This window comes from Apaloderma vittatum, unplaced genomic scaffold, assembly GCF_000703405.1.
Source record: "Apaloderma vittatum isolate BGI_N311 unplaced genomic scaffold, ASM70340v1 scaffold42177, whole genome shotgun sequence".
In the NCBI taxonomy this organism is placed as follows: domain Eukaryota; kingdom Metazoa; phylum Chordata; class Aves; order Trogoniformes; family Trogonidae; genus Apaloderma; species Apaloderma vittatum.
The window spans coordinates 29404-43114 of NW_009728702.1; the positions used below are offsets into that span (position 1 = coordinate 29404).

General features: G+C 38.0%; 1 protein-coding gene across 1 annotated transcript; it reads right to left on the reverse strand.

The window, feature by feature from the left end:
• Positions 1–272: 272 nt before the first annotated feature.
• ZDHHC13 (zinc finger, DHHC-type containing 13) lies at positions 273–13435 on the reverse strand. The gene is given in 16 exon segments (XM_009874150.1): positions 273–408; positions 1104–1201; positions 2588–2745; positions 3643–3726; positions 5102–5195; positions 5585–5647; positions 6048–6144; positions 7538–7687; positions 8503–8636; positions 8971–9096; positions 10050–10212; positions 10773–10837; positions 11969–12113; positions 12349–12426; positions 12894–13016; positions 13401–13435. Coding segments are annotated over 13 exon segments (1497 nt in total). The 5' UTR covers positions 12098–12113; positions 12349–12426; positions 12894–13016; positions 13401–13435.
• Between the last annotated feature and the right edge of the window lie 276 nt (positions 13436–13711).

Here is a 13711-nt window from a genome sequence, read left to right on the forward strand (position 1 = left end):
GCAAACCAACATGGTTTTGAATTTCTGCCCTAGAAACTTACCTTTAAAAATATATTGTCTCATCTCATTACATAATAGTTTCAAGCTCAAGCTATATATAAAGAGACATATAACGACTGTTCCACATACAAATCTGCTGTAGCTTATACAAATAGGTTTGATACTTGAAACAAGAACAAAAACAAGCAACTTCAGGAGAATTTGTAAAAAATAACAAAATATCCAGTTTTATTTAGCTTTCAGCTCAACAATAGTAGAAATTCAGCAAAACTTCATACAGAGTGAACATTTTTCTCCTTTGACAGATGAAAAAGGTTGTATTGCTTCGTCCAGTCAATTACATTGGGTTTGAACATACCAAAGCAACTGCACTGAAAAAAGTCTGCAAGATTCTGGAAGCATCCAAGACTGAAAAAGAGAGAAACACGCATTAACAAACCTAACAAAGGACAACTGCAAGCATCAAAGATACACATTCACCATGAGACAAGGCTGTCAATGAAGACAGCTCAAGGAAAAGAAACCTAAAACCAGTTCTCTAGTGAGTGTTATTCCCTTATTGAACTTTTACAACCAGTATTACACTAAAGAGGGAGAGCAGATTAAGTTCAACTCAGATATTTAAAAGTTAATACTTTTTAAGATCTCATCTGTTAACACACATGAGGAAATAAGGACTTTTAGTATAATTGGGAGGAAGCCTTGGTACTAATCTCTATTGAGCTAAATACTGCAAGAGAAGTTAGAAATGGGGCAGTTCATACTAACTCTCTGAACCTACAGAACAGACATAGAGATTGATGAACAAATTAAAGGTTAACACCCCCTCACCACCCAAAACAGGGTCCAAGGATTAATGCTACGAGCTGTTTTTGGCACACCTTTTTCCTATAAACACAGCCACGCAGAAAGCATCCCTGTAGCTCTTGTGCTGGCTGTTGATTTCCTAGGGCAAAGGAAGTTCTCAGCAGGGAAAACAAGGGCTGTTTCTTCCTCCCAGCACAACTTCTAACAGGTGTGACTAGCACATCCGCAGACCACCGCTTTTTTGCGTTGATGAAGCAGTGAAGCCAATAACTGAAAAGATGCCTGTTAATACTCACTTGTATGGAGTTCTCCTGAGTGAAACAGGATGCTTAGAAGATTTTCTCTGCATCAGGAGATTCATTCTTTCATGTGAGGTCAATCCCAAGAACGCAACCTTACCGAAAGGAAAACGTAAGCAACAGTTAAAATGAGAACATCAGAAATTAAAATTCTGGTGATACCAGAAGATACTATTGAGAAGGAAGGGGAAGAGGTTGGCTGTATCTAACAAATAAGTAACTATTGCCATAATTAACGACTGAACAGTATGGTTTCAAGTATCACTTGGGGTAAAACAGAACCCAGCAAGCTGTAACACTAATGCTTCCACCAAGAAGGTAAGTTTAATTGGGAAAACTAAAAAGACTGTACTTTTACAGATGTCTGTAGAAGTATGGGATCTATGGTGGTTAAGCACTTATCTCCTCAGATTTTTTTTATATTCTACCTGAGAAATTGGTTGAAAAAGACCTCCCAAAAAAGACAAAGTAGCTTAGCAAAAAAGATGAAGTACATGTCTGAGACTCAACAATAACTTCTCCATTTTCTTGTTTCCACGTCTTCTTTCAGCAAGTTTCATTGTCAAATTTATGTGGCACTTTCTCTGCATTTTTGCTTACCTATTCATTTTTCCAATTCTTATTTTCATAATCAACATAAAGCTTACAAACCACTATAAATGGCTGCAAGGGTCCATCACCGAATGAAACACCAAATATCATATAGCAGGACATTTGCAAGTTACTGTGTATGAAACAGTAATTAACTGTAAATATTCTACCTAGATCACTTTTTTCCCAGCATGATATCTCAGTGTCTTGGACATTACAGAAATCTAGCAGTACACAATTAAATTTGTGTATTTAAAAAAAAAATCCCAAAACCAAGATGTAAAACAAGTCTTTAGTTCAGGATGCTGTTTTTCATTCTGAAAAGCTGCTAAACAAGCTGTTTGCTAGATGCTTTAAGACAGCTCTTCGCAATTTTGTTAGCATAGCCAAGCTCTCTGAAAAAAACATAATCAAGAAATTTGACAGTCCTCATCAGGGTAAAATCCAGGTCACCTATTTTTATTGTAGAGATGAGATTTAATACAGCCTAACGATGAACTGCTGAGCTGAATTTTCGGTTCAGGACTACCTGTGCTATGGAGCTTTTGTGCCATTTTTGGAGCAGTAAGACCAGTTCCATTAGTCAAATAAGTTTCTTGCCTTTAAATACATCTTTTTATAGGTTTGGAATTTTTGATGAGTAGTAAACCCAGAACTCTGTTAGAGGGACGATTTGCAGCCTGTGATCCTACTTTCAACAAGGGAATGCTGAGCGACCCGAATCCCAGTGAAACTTAAAGGACTGCTCTGAGATTTAAGAGGAGCACCTAGATGTGACCTTAACTAGTCAAGGAAAGCAGTTGCAAAGATATTACAGTAGCAAATCACCTAGGGAAAAGTTTTAATGCAATGACTCCAAGACAGGAGCATGAACTGAAGCAAAACAATACCTGATACAGCTGAACAGTTAGCCACAAGGAGGCCCATACAGTATGGAAACAGGCTACTGCAAAGATGTAAGAAATCCAGGGAGAACAGTGTATTATCTGGGTGAAGTAGGTCCATGCTCCATCCTGACGATAATTTGCTGCGCAATGGTTTGACCAATCTGATAAGATGCATAATCATTTAATGATGTTTTTAATATAAGCCACTTAAAGAACTGAACAAAGATTATTTGCACAGAATGAATATAACATAGCAATATGCTCTAGAAATACCACGTTTGATGTATCGTGTTCCCACTTAGAAACGCCCACACAGATACGTGACTGCTTGCTATTCTGGCTGCAGAACCTTTATGGTCTGTGTTCATAAGGCACAGCAGGAACATTCACGGCACTGGCTAGGCACTCGCTTGAAATTAATTAGTGATGCTGATATAAGTCATCGTTTCTCATCATCCAGACTTCTGAAATTTTGCATCATGCTTATTTGTAATTTTAGAACAACAATTTATCATTTAACTTGAACACCATCGGGAACAAAAAGAATACATTATGGTGACAACACCAGTAAAGCGGTATTTTACCACTATTAGATAGATGTAAACTGCAATGTCCAACTTCTGCAAGTTCCTTAAGAGATACTTAAAGCCTACCATATACATCTTTAACCTATAAAAAAACCCCTGAACAACTAAAAGCAGAGCAACTTCTTTGCCTCTGTGTCAGTAGAACAAGAAAGAGGTTTTCTTCCCAAGTTCCTTCCCACTACCATACCTGGTTCAATTTACTCTGGATTGAATATTGACTCATTTCAATATAACAAAGTAACAGAATATTAACTCCTTCTACTTTTGCATTAAAAATATTAGTGCTGTGTTAGTTATCCTACATTATAAGGGCTCTTCTTCACTAAAGAATTACAAGGTCATGTAATTGCTGAAATTTGCTGCCATTTGTGCAGGTATAACTGTACCCGCTGAAAATGAAATGCTGAAAAATAAAGATCATATATACACCTCCCTTGAAAGCTAAATTAAAATAAATTCATGGATACATACACAGAAGAGTTCCATAAAGCAGCCAGACACCCATCGTCGTCAGGAAAGACAGGAACATTAGGTAGTAACGGTGGTTCCCAGTGCCTGTATTGGGGGTAAGGAAAAAAAAGCTTGACATTTTAAAATCCAGCATTATTTGCATTTCCCCTTAAATGAATCAGAATAAAAAGAATCAAACCCACTTCTTATTACCTCTGCTATCCTCGAGAGAGTTTGACAAGCCTGATCTCTTTCTCAACTTTCTCCTGTAAGCCATCCCAAATTATTTAATAGAATTAGTTCCGATAAAGTCACCCAGGATTTGTCTCTTCTTCAGAGCACGCCTGCAGCTGTTTTAGCTATAAGAGAACTAATTATGCAGCCACAACTCTCCGCACACACAGTAAAATTCTCTCATATGACTGAAAAATCTAAGCTATTCAATTTGTTTGACCTTTACATGCTTCAGAATTGCAAACATATGCATAAAACCCCCCAGACTTGTCAGAGACTCTGTTACACGAAGACACATAATTATTTTTTCTTTAAATTACAATCAGCATCGCCCAAAGCTTTTAAACAACGGATCAGAAGGATGTCTCACCACCTTGTAAACAGCAAACACTATAAAAATATATTTCAAGTATTTAACATTACAAAAAAGCTGCTGGCAAAAGAATATGCCAAAACCAGATTGCTACAGATGTACAGCATCTTTCTGTCCTGAGCATCATCAGTAATGAGACAGAAAATAAGAAAGAGGGAGTTTGTCAAAGAACACAAGAACATAAAAAACACCCTATGGGGTTATCTCGGTGGTCCAGCTGCTCCACTTGACCATCTCTAACAATGACAAGAGACAGCATCAGCTCAGGAGAACAAACAAGCCCGGCCACTTTCTGGAGTTCATTCTCCTCATCCACAGCTCCTACATTAAAATGTCAGAGTGTGCACACTTGTCTAGTTCTTTTAGTATTTAACTTTGGATACCCTGGCCAAAAGCTTGTCTAATCCCTGTCTGAACCTTCTGATACTGCCTGTATCTGCAAACCCTTACAGTAAGTTCCAAAATTTTGCTACCTGTTGCGTAAAGGTATTTTTTCTTTACGAATTTTCATTCCAGTTGCTATTCTCACTGAGCCTCTCCTAGCTCTAATACAATATGCTTGGCAAATAACAGTTCTGCATTCACTACAGTCACCATCTTAACTGATTTTTACTTTTTTTGATGTCTCAATCACATTCCCTGTTCCTTCTTCTCTCTAAAGAAGAGTCCCAGGCTTTTTTTTGTCTTTACTTTTACGGGGACTATCCTACCTCTGTAATCATTTTAGCTGCCTTTCTTTCTGCCATCTAACTAACCTCCCTTCAGTACCAACTATGTATTCTTATATCGGGCATGCTCTCTCTAAGAAGATAAATGTTGTTTCGGCAACTTTCAAAATATGCAGTATATTCAAATTTGATCAAACACTCTCACCTATGCACCGTCCAATCCACAGAGAATGCTGATCGTATCTGGCTACACAGGAATCACAAGCAAGGCAATGCACAGATCTCAAAGGCTTCCTTACCTAGTGGAGCACAAAGGAAAAGAATAGAGTCACAGCAAAAGCATCTGTTTTCCTCAAGGCTTAGAGCATTATCTCACAGGCACCATCATATTTTGTACAATTAGAGATGTAAGTAACAAATCCCACAACGCAGAACATAGATGAGAACTATACATCTTAATGTTTTTAAAAAGGATACAATAATGCTAATTTATTAAGATTAGAGTCCAAGGATCTCAAAGAATCTCTTTTGTCGTGGTAAACGGAAAAAAAAAAAGAAATCTAGATAATACAGAACAAACTGTTTAACACCTGCATGGCAAGCAATTTCCAAAACTTTTTTTACAGCACTATTGACCAAAAGCCAGTTTAAAAAAGAAAACAAACACAAACACAAAAGCGTCACTTACAAGACATGATGTGCAAAACGTTCTGAAGTCCATGCAACCTGCTTCTGCAAGAGCTACAATGTTCTGAAAGGCAAAGTAGTTCATGAGTGAGTTTGGATCAGATTTTCAGGGGGATCTACAAGATTTTTACATTAACTCTTTGGCAGTTCATCAGCGTTTTGAGTGCCAAGCACCAACAGAAATAAGTACTTGCTATTTGAAAAGGTCCATAAGAAACACAAACCACCAAAGACAAATACAACTTCACTCATGCAGGATTCTTCAGGAAAGTATCTATGCTGCCAGAATCGATAAATAACATGAAATATTCTTTTAAAAATGAGATGGTATTAAGATACAAAGTATCTCTCATATAGTCAGTCAAACCCCAGAGAAATGAGGAGATGTTTACTGTTCTGAGTACCAGAGAGATGTTTACTAGCCCTGTGGTAACAAGTTAAAATGTTTTTATACAAACACCTACCTCTTTCATTTCTTTTTCTGAAGTCTTAATATATCCAGGATCAGTTCTCCAAGTTCTATATAAATAATAAACAAGACCTGCCATGCTGAACATGCCAGTGATTTCATGAATCATATCGGTTGCATGTAATATTCAGGTTAAGGAATATATTCTTCTACCACTGTATGTTGTTATTTGCTGCAAGTTCTCTAGCAGACAAATGATTACACATGAGAGAGGATACACAGTCATTAAGAACATAACTTTTACACTGTGGAATAAAAAAACCCACCTCCAAGTCAAGGTGAAAGGGGAAGAAAAATCCATCAAGATTAACCACCTCCAGGCAGCAAGAGTAATGTGGACTGGGACAAGTTTCACGCTCAGGCTCCTTAAGACCAGTTTGTGACACTGTCACGGCGCAGAGAGCCCAAGCCTGCATTCCATATTGCTGTGCTCACTATCTTCAAAGTGTCTGACTCTCATCCCTCTGTTGGATTTACTTATTTTTTAAAAAAAATCAGATGACATCAAAAAAACTTTTCAAATTTCACAATGCAAAATGGAGTAACACGATTTTCATTTAGACAAGCACACGCATGCACCCCCAGTGGGAATATCCTCGATCAGTTCATCGAAGTTAATCCTGATAATTCTATTAAGGACATCCTAATTGGGAACAGTACAAAAGAAAATGCCACTTAAAGGATGAAGTAATTTAAAATTAATTAAAATTGTGTAGCAACGTATTACAGCTGGTTTAGTAGAATATTATTTACAGTTCTACGTATCTCCCTAAAGGCCTTTTTGCAAAGATTAATCAATAAATAAACAGATGGCCCCTGTGTAACAAAAGAGCAGGGCACCAAAAAGAAAAGTGTCAACTACTAATACATTTTTGCACTCATCAGTACAAAGCCTCTTCAAAGATATAAACGAAGGCAGACATTAATGCCTCGTATGCTGAAAATGCAACATAACCTGTGAATAAAGACAGACAGGAGATCGGCAGATTATTTTGGAGGGGCATGAAGAAATTGTTCCCTGGGTTTTGGGGGGCTAGGGAGGGTGTTGCTGATGTTTTAAAAAGCAGAAGCACAAATACCATCGACTGTCAAATCCTTGCCATTTCTGGAAGAAGAGATGCTTTGAAAATTATTATTAAGGCAGGTGTTACCTGGTTATGCTACATGCCAGAATACATTACGGTATGAAAGTCTCAATGAGGAAGATCAGAGTCACATAAAAGACGTTAACAGTGACAATTGGGTTTGTAACAAAGATGTTTTCCTTTTGATATTCCAGCAACATAAGAAACAGTTGAGAATTGTAAACAACTATCTGCTGAAGGCAAAAGAAGGTACAGATTTTTAGCCTGTATTTAACTTTAATTTAAACTCAAAGTTAGTTCACCCCTGCTTCATGGAAGGAAACCAATCTTGCCAGATCTTAACAGTCACATAGAATTATTTGGGACTGCTCAGTATTTGCATGACCAGGCTTGGATTTATGAAGAACCGTAAGGAGAGCTCTACTGCATTTCTTAAGCATAAAGGATATCAGGCAGGAACCAGAAAAACCAGGTCACAAACATCCAAAAAACTGAACTTAGCAGAAATGCTGTGGGAAGATACCTTAGATTCTTGAGGCCCACGAATTGCCTGAAAAAGTATTAAAAGAAGGTGGTGGGTTTTTCTAATGTATTTAAAACCATAACCCCATAGAGTATAAATTCGCAGTTTTGTTATTTTAAAGATTTCACACACTCGGTACACTTCAAGTTTCTCTCAAAACAATCAAGGACTGTCACTCCAGAGCATTCCTTAGCCAGACATGTAAGGGGTTAACAATGCAAAAATAAAACTGAAGAAAGCTCTTTTCCAGCCTAACGTTATATATATCAGAATTGTCGCAGCACAAGGTGAAAAGTGCAATCTCTGTCTATTTGCACACCGACAGCGCTGTCATTTCAAGGAATACTGACTGCTGAAACAACTGCTGAAGAAAGCAGGAAACCTGCAGAAGAGCTTAGGATAACGCTCGGGGGTCTGGGGAGCAGAGAGGGAGAGAGGTTCATTGAAACTCCTTCTGTGTCATGAATACAGAAGGAAAACTTCAGAGAGAGCCCATTTCTGAGCATTGTGAATGGGTATCTCAGCTTCCACCAGGTGCATACCTTCAATAACACTCTCTTTATCATTAGAATTAGATACCAGATTGCTAAAACACTATAGGGTCGGTTTAATTTTGAATCTTTCCATAACGAGAAACTATTTCTTTGCACATCTGAAGACGTTCAGTTTCTCTGGTCACTCTAAAGCATACATACACTGACATCCTTCACACACGCTGCAACCATTTTTCAGGTCTTTTTTATGCTAAGTGAAAGTAAACTCTGAAAATAATAGTGCATTAGGTACCTTACGCGGCATCTATAACAAATAAATACATGTACGGAGAGAAAAAAGCCACAAACCTCACAAACAGAGCCATCCCAAACAGCAGGAAGAGAAGCAGACCTCCTTTCAAAAGCCAAGAATCAGAACTTAAATTCATTATGTATCCTACGACCCCCATCAACGTCAAGGAAGTTGCCAATATCAGGAAGAGCTATTAAAATAATTATTGACAAAATATGACAAAGCATTCAAGCAGGACTTAGTTCAAAATAATGTATAACGCAATAACAAATGCTGAAAAACTCAAGGCAGGTCAGACAAAGTGACATGTGAACATACCACAAAGAAGGGTGGGAACAACACATCACAAAAAAACAAAATCGAAAAATACCCAAATCAACTCTATGTGCTTTTACAGAATTTCACTTTTGTTTACCCAGTTTCAGAAACCTTAGAAGATCCTTGTTAGAAGAGTTCAGTGGCATGTTACCCAAAACACAGAATGCTGTAGCTTTATTTCCATTAGTTATGACTTGTGAAATTACCTCGTATTTCTCTACTATTCTCAGCAGCATGTTATTCCTTCTGCTTCTCATCCTTTCTTCCTCTTTTACCATATAAACTATGAAGCGATTCAGACTCTGATAAGCAAGGTCGAGTGGTGTTTCTCCCTTTAAAAACACAAATGTGTCTGTCTTTATGCACTTAACACAGAAATTATTTCCTTTAACAGAAGCAAGAAATAAATACAGCTAAACCAACAATAATTTGGCAGTTACTTCCTCCCTCCTTTTTTTTTTTTTCCCCCAAGGGTAACCTAAATTCAGACTTGTAACATGCTTAAGCCAGTACTTTGTAGTTCTAAAACCTGATACTTGCAACCAGATTGCATCCATTTGAGTTATCACTGGGCTTTCTCTAATAACCTGAAACACTGCTACGGTATTATACACTTACTGAAAGGGAAGCTTTCTTGATGTTAACTTTTTAAATCCAAACAGCGATACCTTAACAGTCACACATACAAACAAAAAACTGCAGCAGATGGAAAAGCTGCACAGATCACTACAAAACCCCCTGAATAACGATATTATCATAGGAACTGAGAGTTTCAACATTTATACTTCTCATTATCAGTTTTCACAAATATCAGGATGAAGACTTCCATATGCGACCAGCCCTTTAAATTTACAAACAGGCACTGTCAAACACTGGTTTTCACAGGATGACGTACGCATCTTTTTAAAGTCTCCAAGAGTCTCACTGGATACCAAGACAGTGTTATTTTTAAAATTTGGGCCAAAGTCATTACTCCTCATGACAATGTTTTGAAGTAGAAAGCAGCCAACTTCCAAGGAAAAATAAAAAAAGTAGGATCTGCAAAGGACACAACTATGGTCAGAGTGACCGAAAGGCTTGGCTGTTTCCTAAATGAACGTTGCAAAGAATCTCTGTATTTATGCTTTGTGCCACATCTCAAGAAGGGGCTAACTCCTTTTGGGAAAGGCCAAGAACACCTTCTCTACATCAATCTCTGTGCCAAAGGGTATCCACAAAGGGAAGAGGATTCAGATTTATTGTTACACACATGTCACATGGAATCAAATCACGAACGAAATTGTACCTTGACATTTTTTATGTCCAGGCTGGCACCAGCTTCTAGCAACAAATCCACTGCACTAGTATTTCCTGCTGTTATTGCCCAGTGCAGTGCAGTATTCCTTTGAACGTTGTCTACAGCACTGAGAGAGGGGTTGAACTTCAAGAGAAACCTCGTGGGTTCTGGTCTAGATGAAAATAAAGTATAAAAGTTAACAAACATCAGGCAATCTACACTGGAGATAAAGTTTCTGAATATCTTATAAAAACTCCTATTCTCACTTGTGAAAAAACGGCAGATACACAACGCCTGGTCTCAGAACGAGCTCATCAATTATAGATACAAGTTTATAATTCAGGATCTGCCCTGAAGGTTTTTCCTCTAAACCACACTATCCTCCCATCTTACCAAATATGAGGTATATACACAGATTATATTTTTTACAACACTGTGTATAAACTTACATCTCTACATTTATTCTGAACCACTTTTCCTGTGTCCACCTCCATTTATTTTAATTCCTGGAAAATCACAATAATGCTGCACCCCGTTCAGCCACAAACTTTTTAAAGAAATTCTTTTGACTTTGCTATATCCAATTCACTACTTCCAAACTCCCGATCCACGAAGCAGTGCAACTACAAGAGCAAGAAATGTCAATTTAAAAAAAAAGTTTTTATAAGAAAAACTTCACCTCACCACTTCTTGTGTATGTTATAGTTTCTTTTGAAGTCACTCACCACTTACCCAATCACTTTTTGTGCTGCTAGCATTAACGGCGTTTGTCCATTGAGGTCTGTTGTGTCTACGTTCTAAGTATAGGAAAAAGACAAGAAGTGATTACCAGTGATTTCAGGAAACAGAGGTGGATGGTCAGATTTGGAGCCATACAACTGGCTCGCCTTCACTAATGGAAAGAAAATTTAAAGAAACCGAATTACCAACCAAGAAGCCAACAATCCTATTTCTTGTCCTCTTTTGTTGAAAAATAGTATAAATACAGTGCACCTTGGAAGGCAACATTAACCATCTCCCCTGTGTAAACAGAGGCAAGTAACAGAACGCCCGAGTACATTAAAACTAGTTTACTGCAACGAAAAAGAATCTATTATGTATCTCTACACTATTATTTAAACATTCGACTTGTGTTACCTAATACTCCTTCTTGCACAATGAAGCTTTCCTTCCTCCCCACCACAACCCAGCATTACATTAGATTTACTTGGAATTTTAGTCGAAGGTACGTAGGCTGAGAACTCTGTGATATACACGACCTATACCTATACTCCAGAACTCAGTTACTCTACTAAAGAGAGCTCTATGACAAATAAAATAAACTTAGCAAATCTTTAAATGCACGATGTTTCAAAGAAACAGCCTGGACCATAAGACCTTTCCTGTCATGTTTATTAGCAAATTTTACACCCATCATTAGTTCTGCTTACTTCAGATAAGCTAGGCAGTCATTAACTCGAGTGGATATAATACAAAATTACAGAAAACATAGAAATTTCTAATAAATTCAGACCTGGTCTGATCACCTATTCCATACACTTCAAGTGATGGACAATTGCACAGACTATTGGTTACAAGTTTGTAATAAAGTAGTAAATACTTGATGATGTATGTAATTCATATATTTTTTGTTATCAAGTTTAAAAGCCAGATGGTACTTAAACAGCACCATAAACCTGCACAGCCTTAACAACTCTCCTTAACCACTCTGAACTGTAGGTGAATGTTTATGTGTGGGGATGAAAAGAACAGGTGAGTATGAGATGTATTTTATATATATCAAATTTCTCTGAACTCCTAGCACAGGGAAATACTTGTCAAGTACCTGCTTATTATCTAGAAAACAAAACGGTTAATTCTGATATTTATTGTACAGATCGGCCACTACTCATAAGCGGAAAACAACACTTGGGGCATCAGCAACATACCTGGCCTTTCGATATGAGGTAAGCTACAACGGGCATGTGTTGGAACAGCACTGCTAAGTGAATGCTACTGAATCCTTCCCCATCAATAAGACTGGGATCCGCTCCACATTTCAACAATAACATGACCATAGGTAGGTGTCCTTGTCTGTAATGATACATGAAATGAAACTACAGCAATGACAAAAAACCTGGAAATTTTAATGAAAGCATTGCCTTAATAATTCTTTTAGATATGCCCCTCCTTCCCCAATTTCCTTTCAGACTCTTTCCATAAGAATGCCACAGAATTTGATTTGAGATCACCACCGTTGCGCTTCACAGAATGCTACTGTAACTGTTAATACTAACATATGTACAGTTACTAATTGCAAGCAGCATACCTAATAGCCCAGTGAAGGGGAGTTGAATTCAAATCTCCACCTAGCTGATCCACTATTGCACCTTTGGAAATATAGTATCTGCGTAAAGGCAACACAAAAGATTAAAAAATTCACATGCTATAATACAAAAAATTCTGCTAAAGATAACGTTAACTCTAGTAGTAAACAGTTAATAATAAAAAAATAATACGTCATTAGAGAAGCAAATGGATGAGTATTTTCACAGTAAACGATGCTGTTTTGAGACAATGCTGAAGAGAAAACACAGTAATTAGCACGGCACTTATAAAATCAGCTTTAATCTTTGCTAAACAAACCAAACCTAGGAAAATTTAATGATTGCATGTACTACATGATCTCACATACAAAGAAACCATGGTAACTTCACATTTCGGTGACATTTTCACAAAGGTAACTGGGTTAAAGTTTGAATGTTATGCTCTTCTTGGAGGAGCATGCTTTGTTTTGAAGTATAATAGCAAGAAAGGGATTATAAATAACGGTGGCAAAATGCTTGTGTTAATTTCACAGGGAAAAGAGCTTACTTAACCAGCTCCTGTCTGTTGTTTATCGCTGCCCAGTGAAGGAGGGTCACATTTTCTTTGTCTGGTTGTCGAACGTCATACCCAGCTTCCACCAGTTCTTTGCATCGCTCTACTAGTCCATACCTTAAATGAGAAAAAACACGTATTGATTTACTTATTCATTTATTGAGTATCCTTTGGTTTAGAGACAGGCACATATTACAGAAAAAGTAACTCACAGCAACCATCACCCCTCAGCTCCTACCTGAGCTAATTCCACAACGCATTCACTGGAAGCCTTGGAAAAAGTTGGGCCAAACTTTGCTGAGTAGAATTTTGTACCTAACAAACCTATCTGAGCTACCGTTTGTGATAAAAATACTTATGATAGTGCCTTTAAGTGATTTCTTCTTCTTTTGTTAGAGGGAGAAAACGAAACCGCAAGGTTTTCCTTTGTAAAAATACGCAAGCTGGCTGTCATTTGCGGGCACTCCCATCCACTTCCACATCCCGCACGAGTGTCCTTACTGTGTGGCCTTGACGATATCGCAGGTGCTGGGGTCTTCAACGCCCGGGTGCAGTCCTGGCGCATCCCCGTCCCTGCGGGCGCTGGGGCAGCTGTGCACGGCGGGTGGGCCGCACCCATGGCACTGGCCTTTGCACTGTCGGGTAACAAAACATCAACCAACAGGATTTATGCACCCAACGGCCTTGACCAGACCCACCCAGCCCACCTGTCAAGGCTGCATTAAGACAAGCAAGGGAGTTAATTTAAATTATCACAGCTGAAGCCACCCGACAAGGAGACCAAATCTCCCACGCAGAGACGAGAGGCGAGC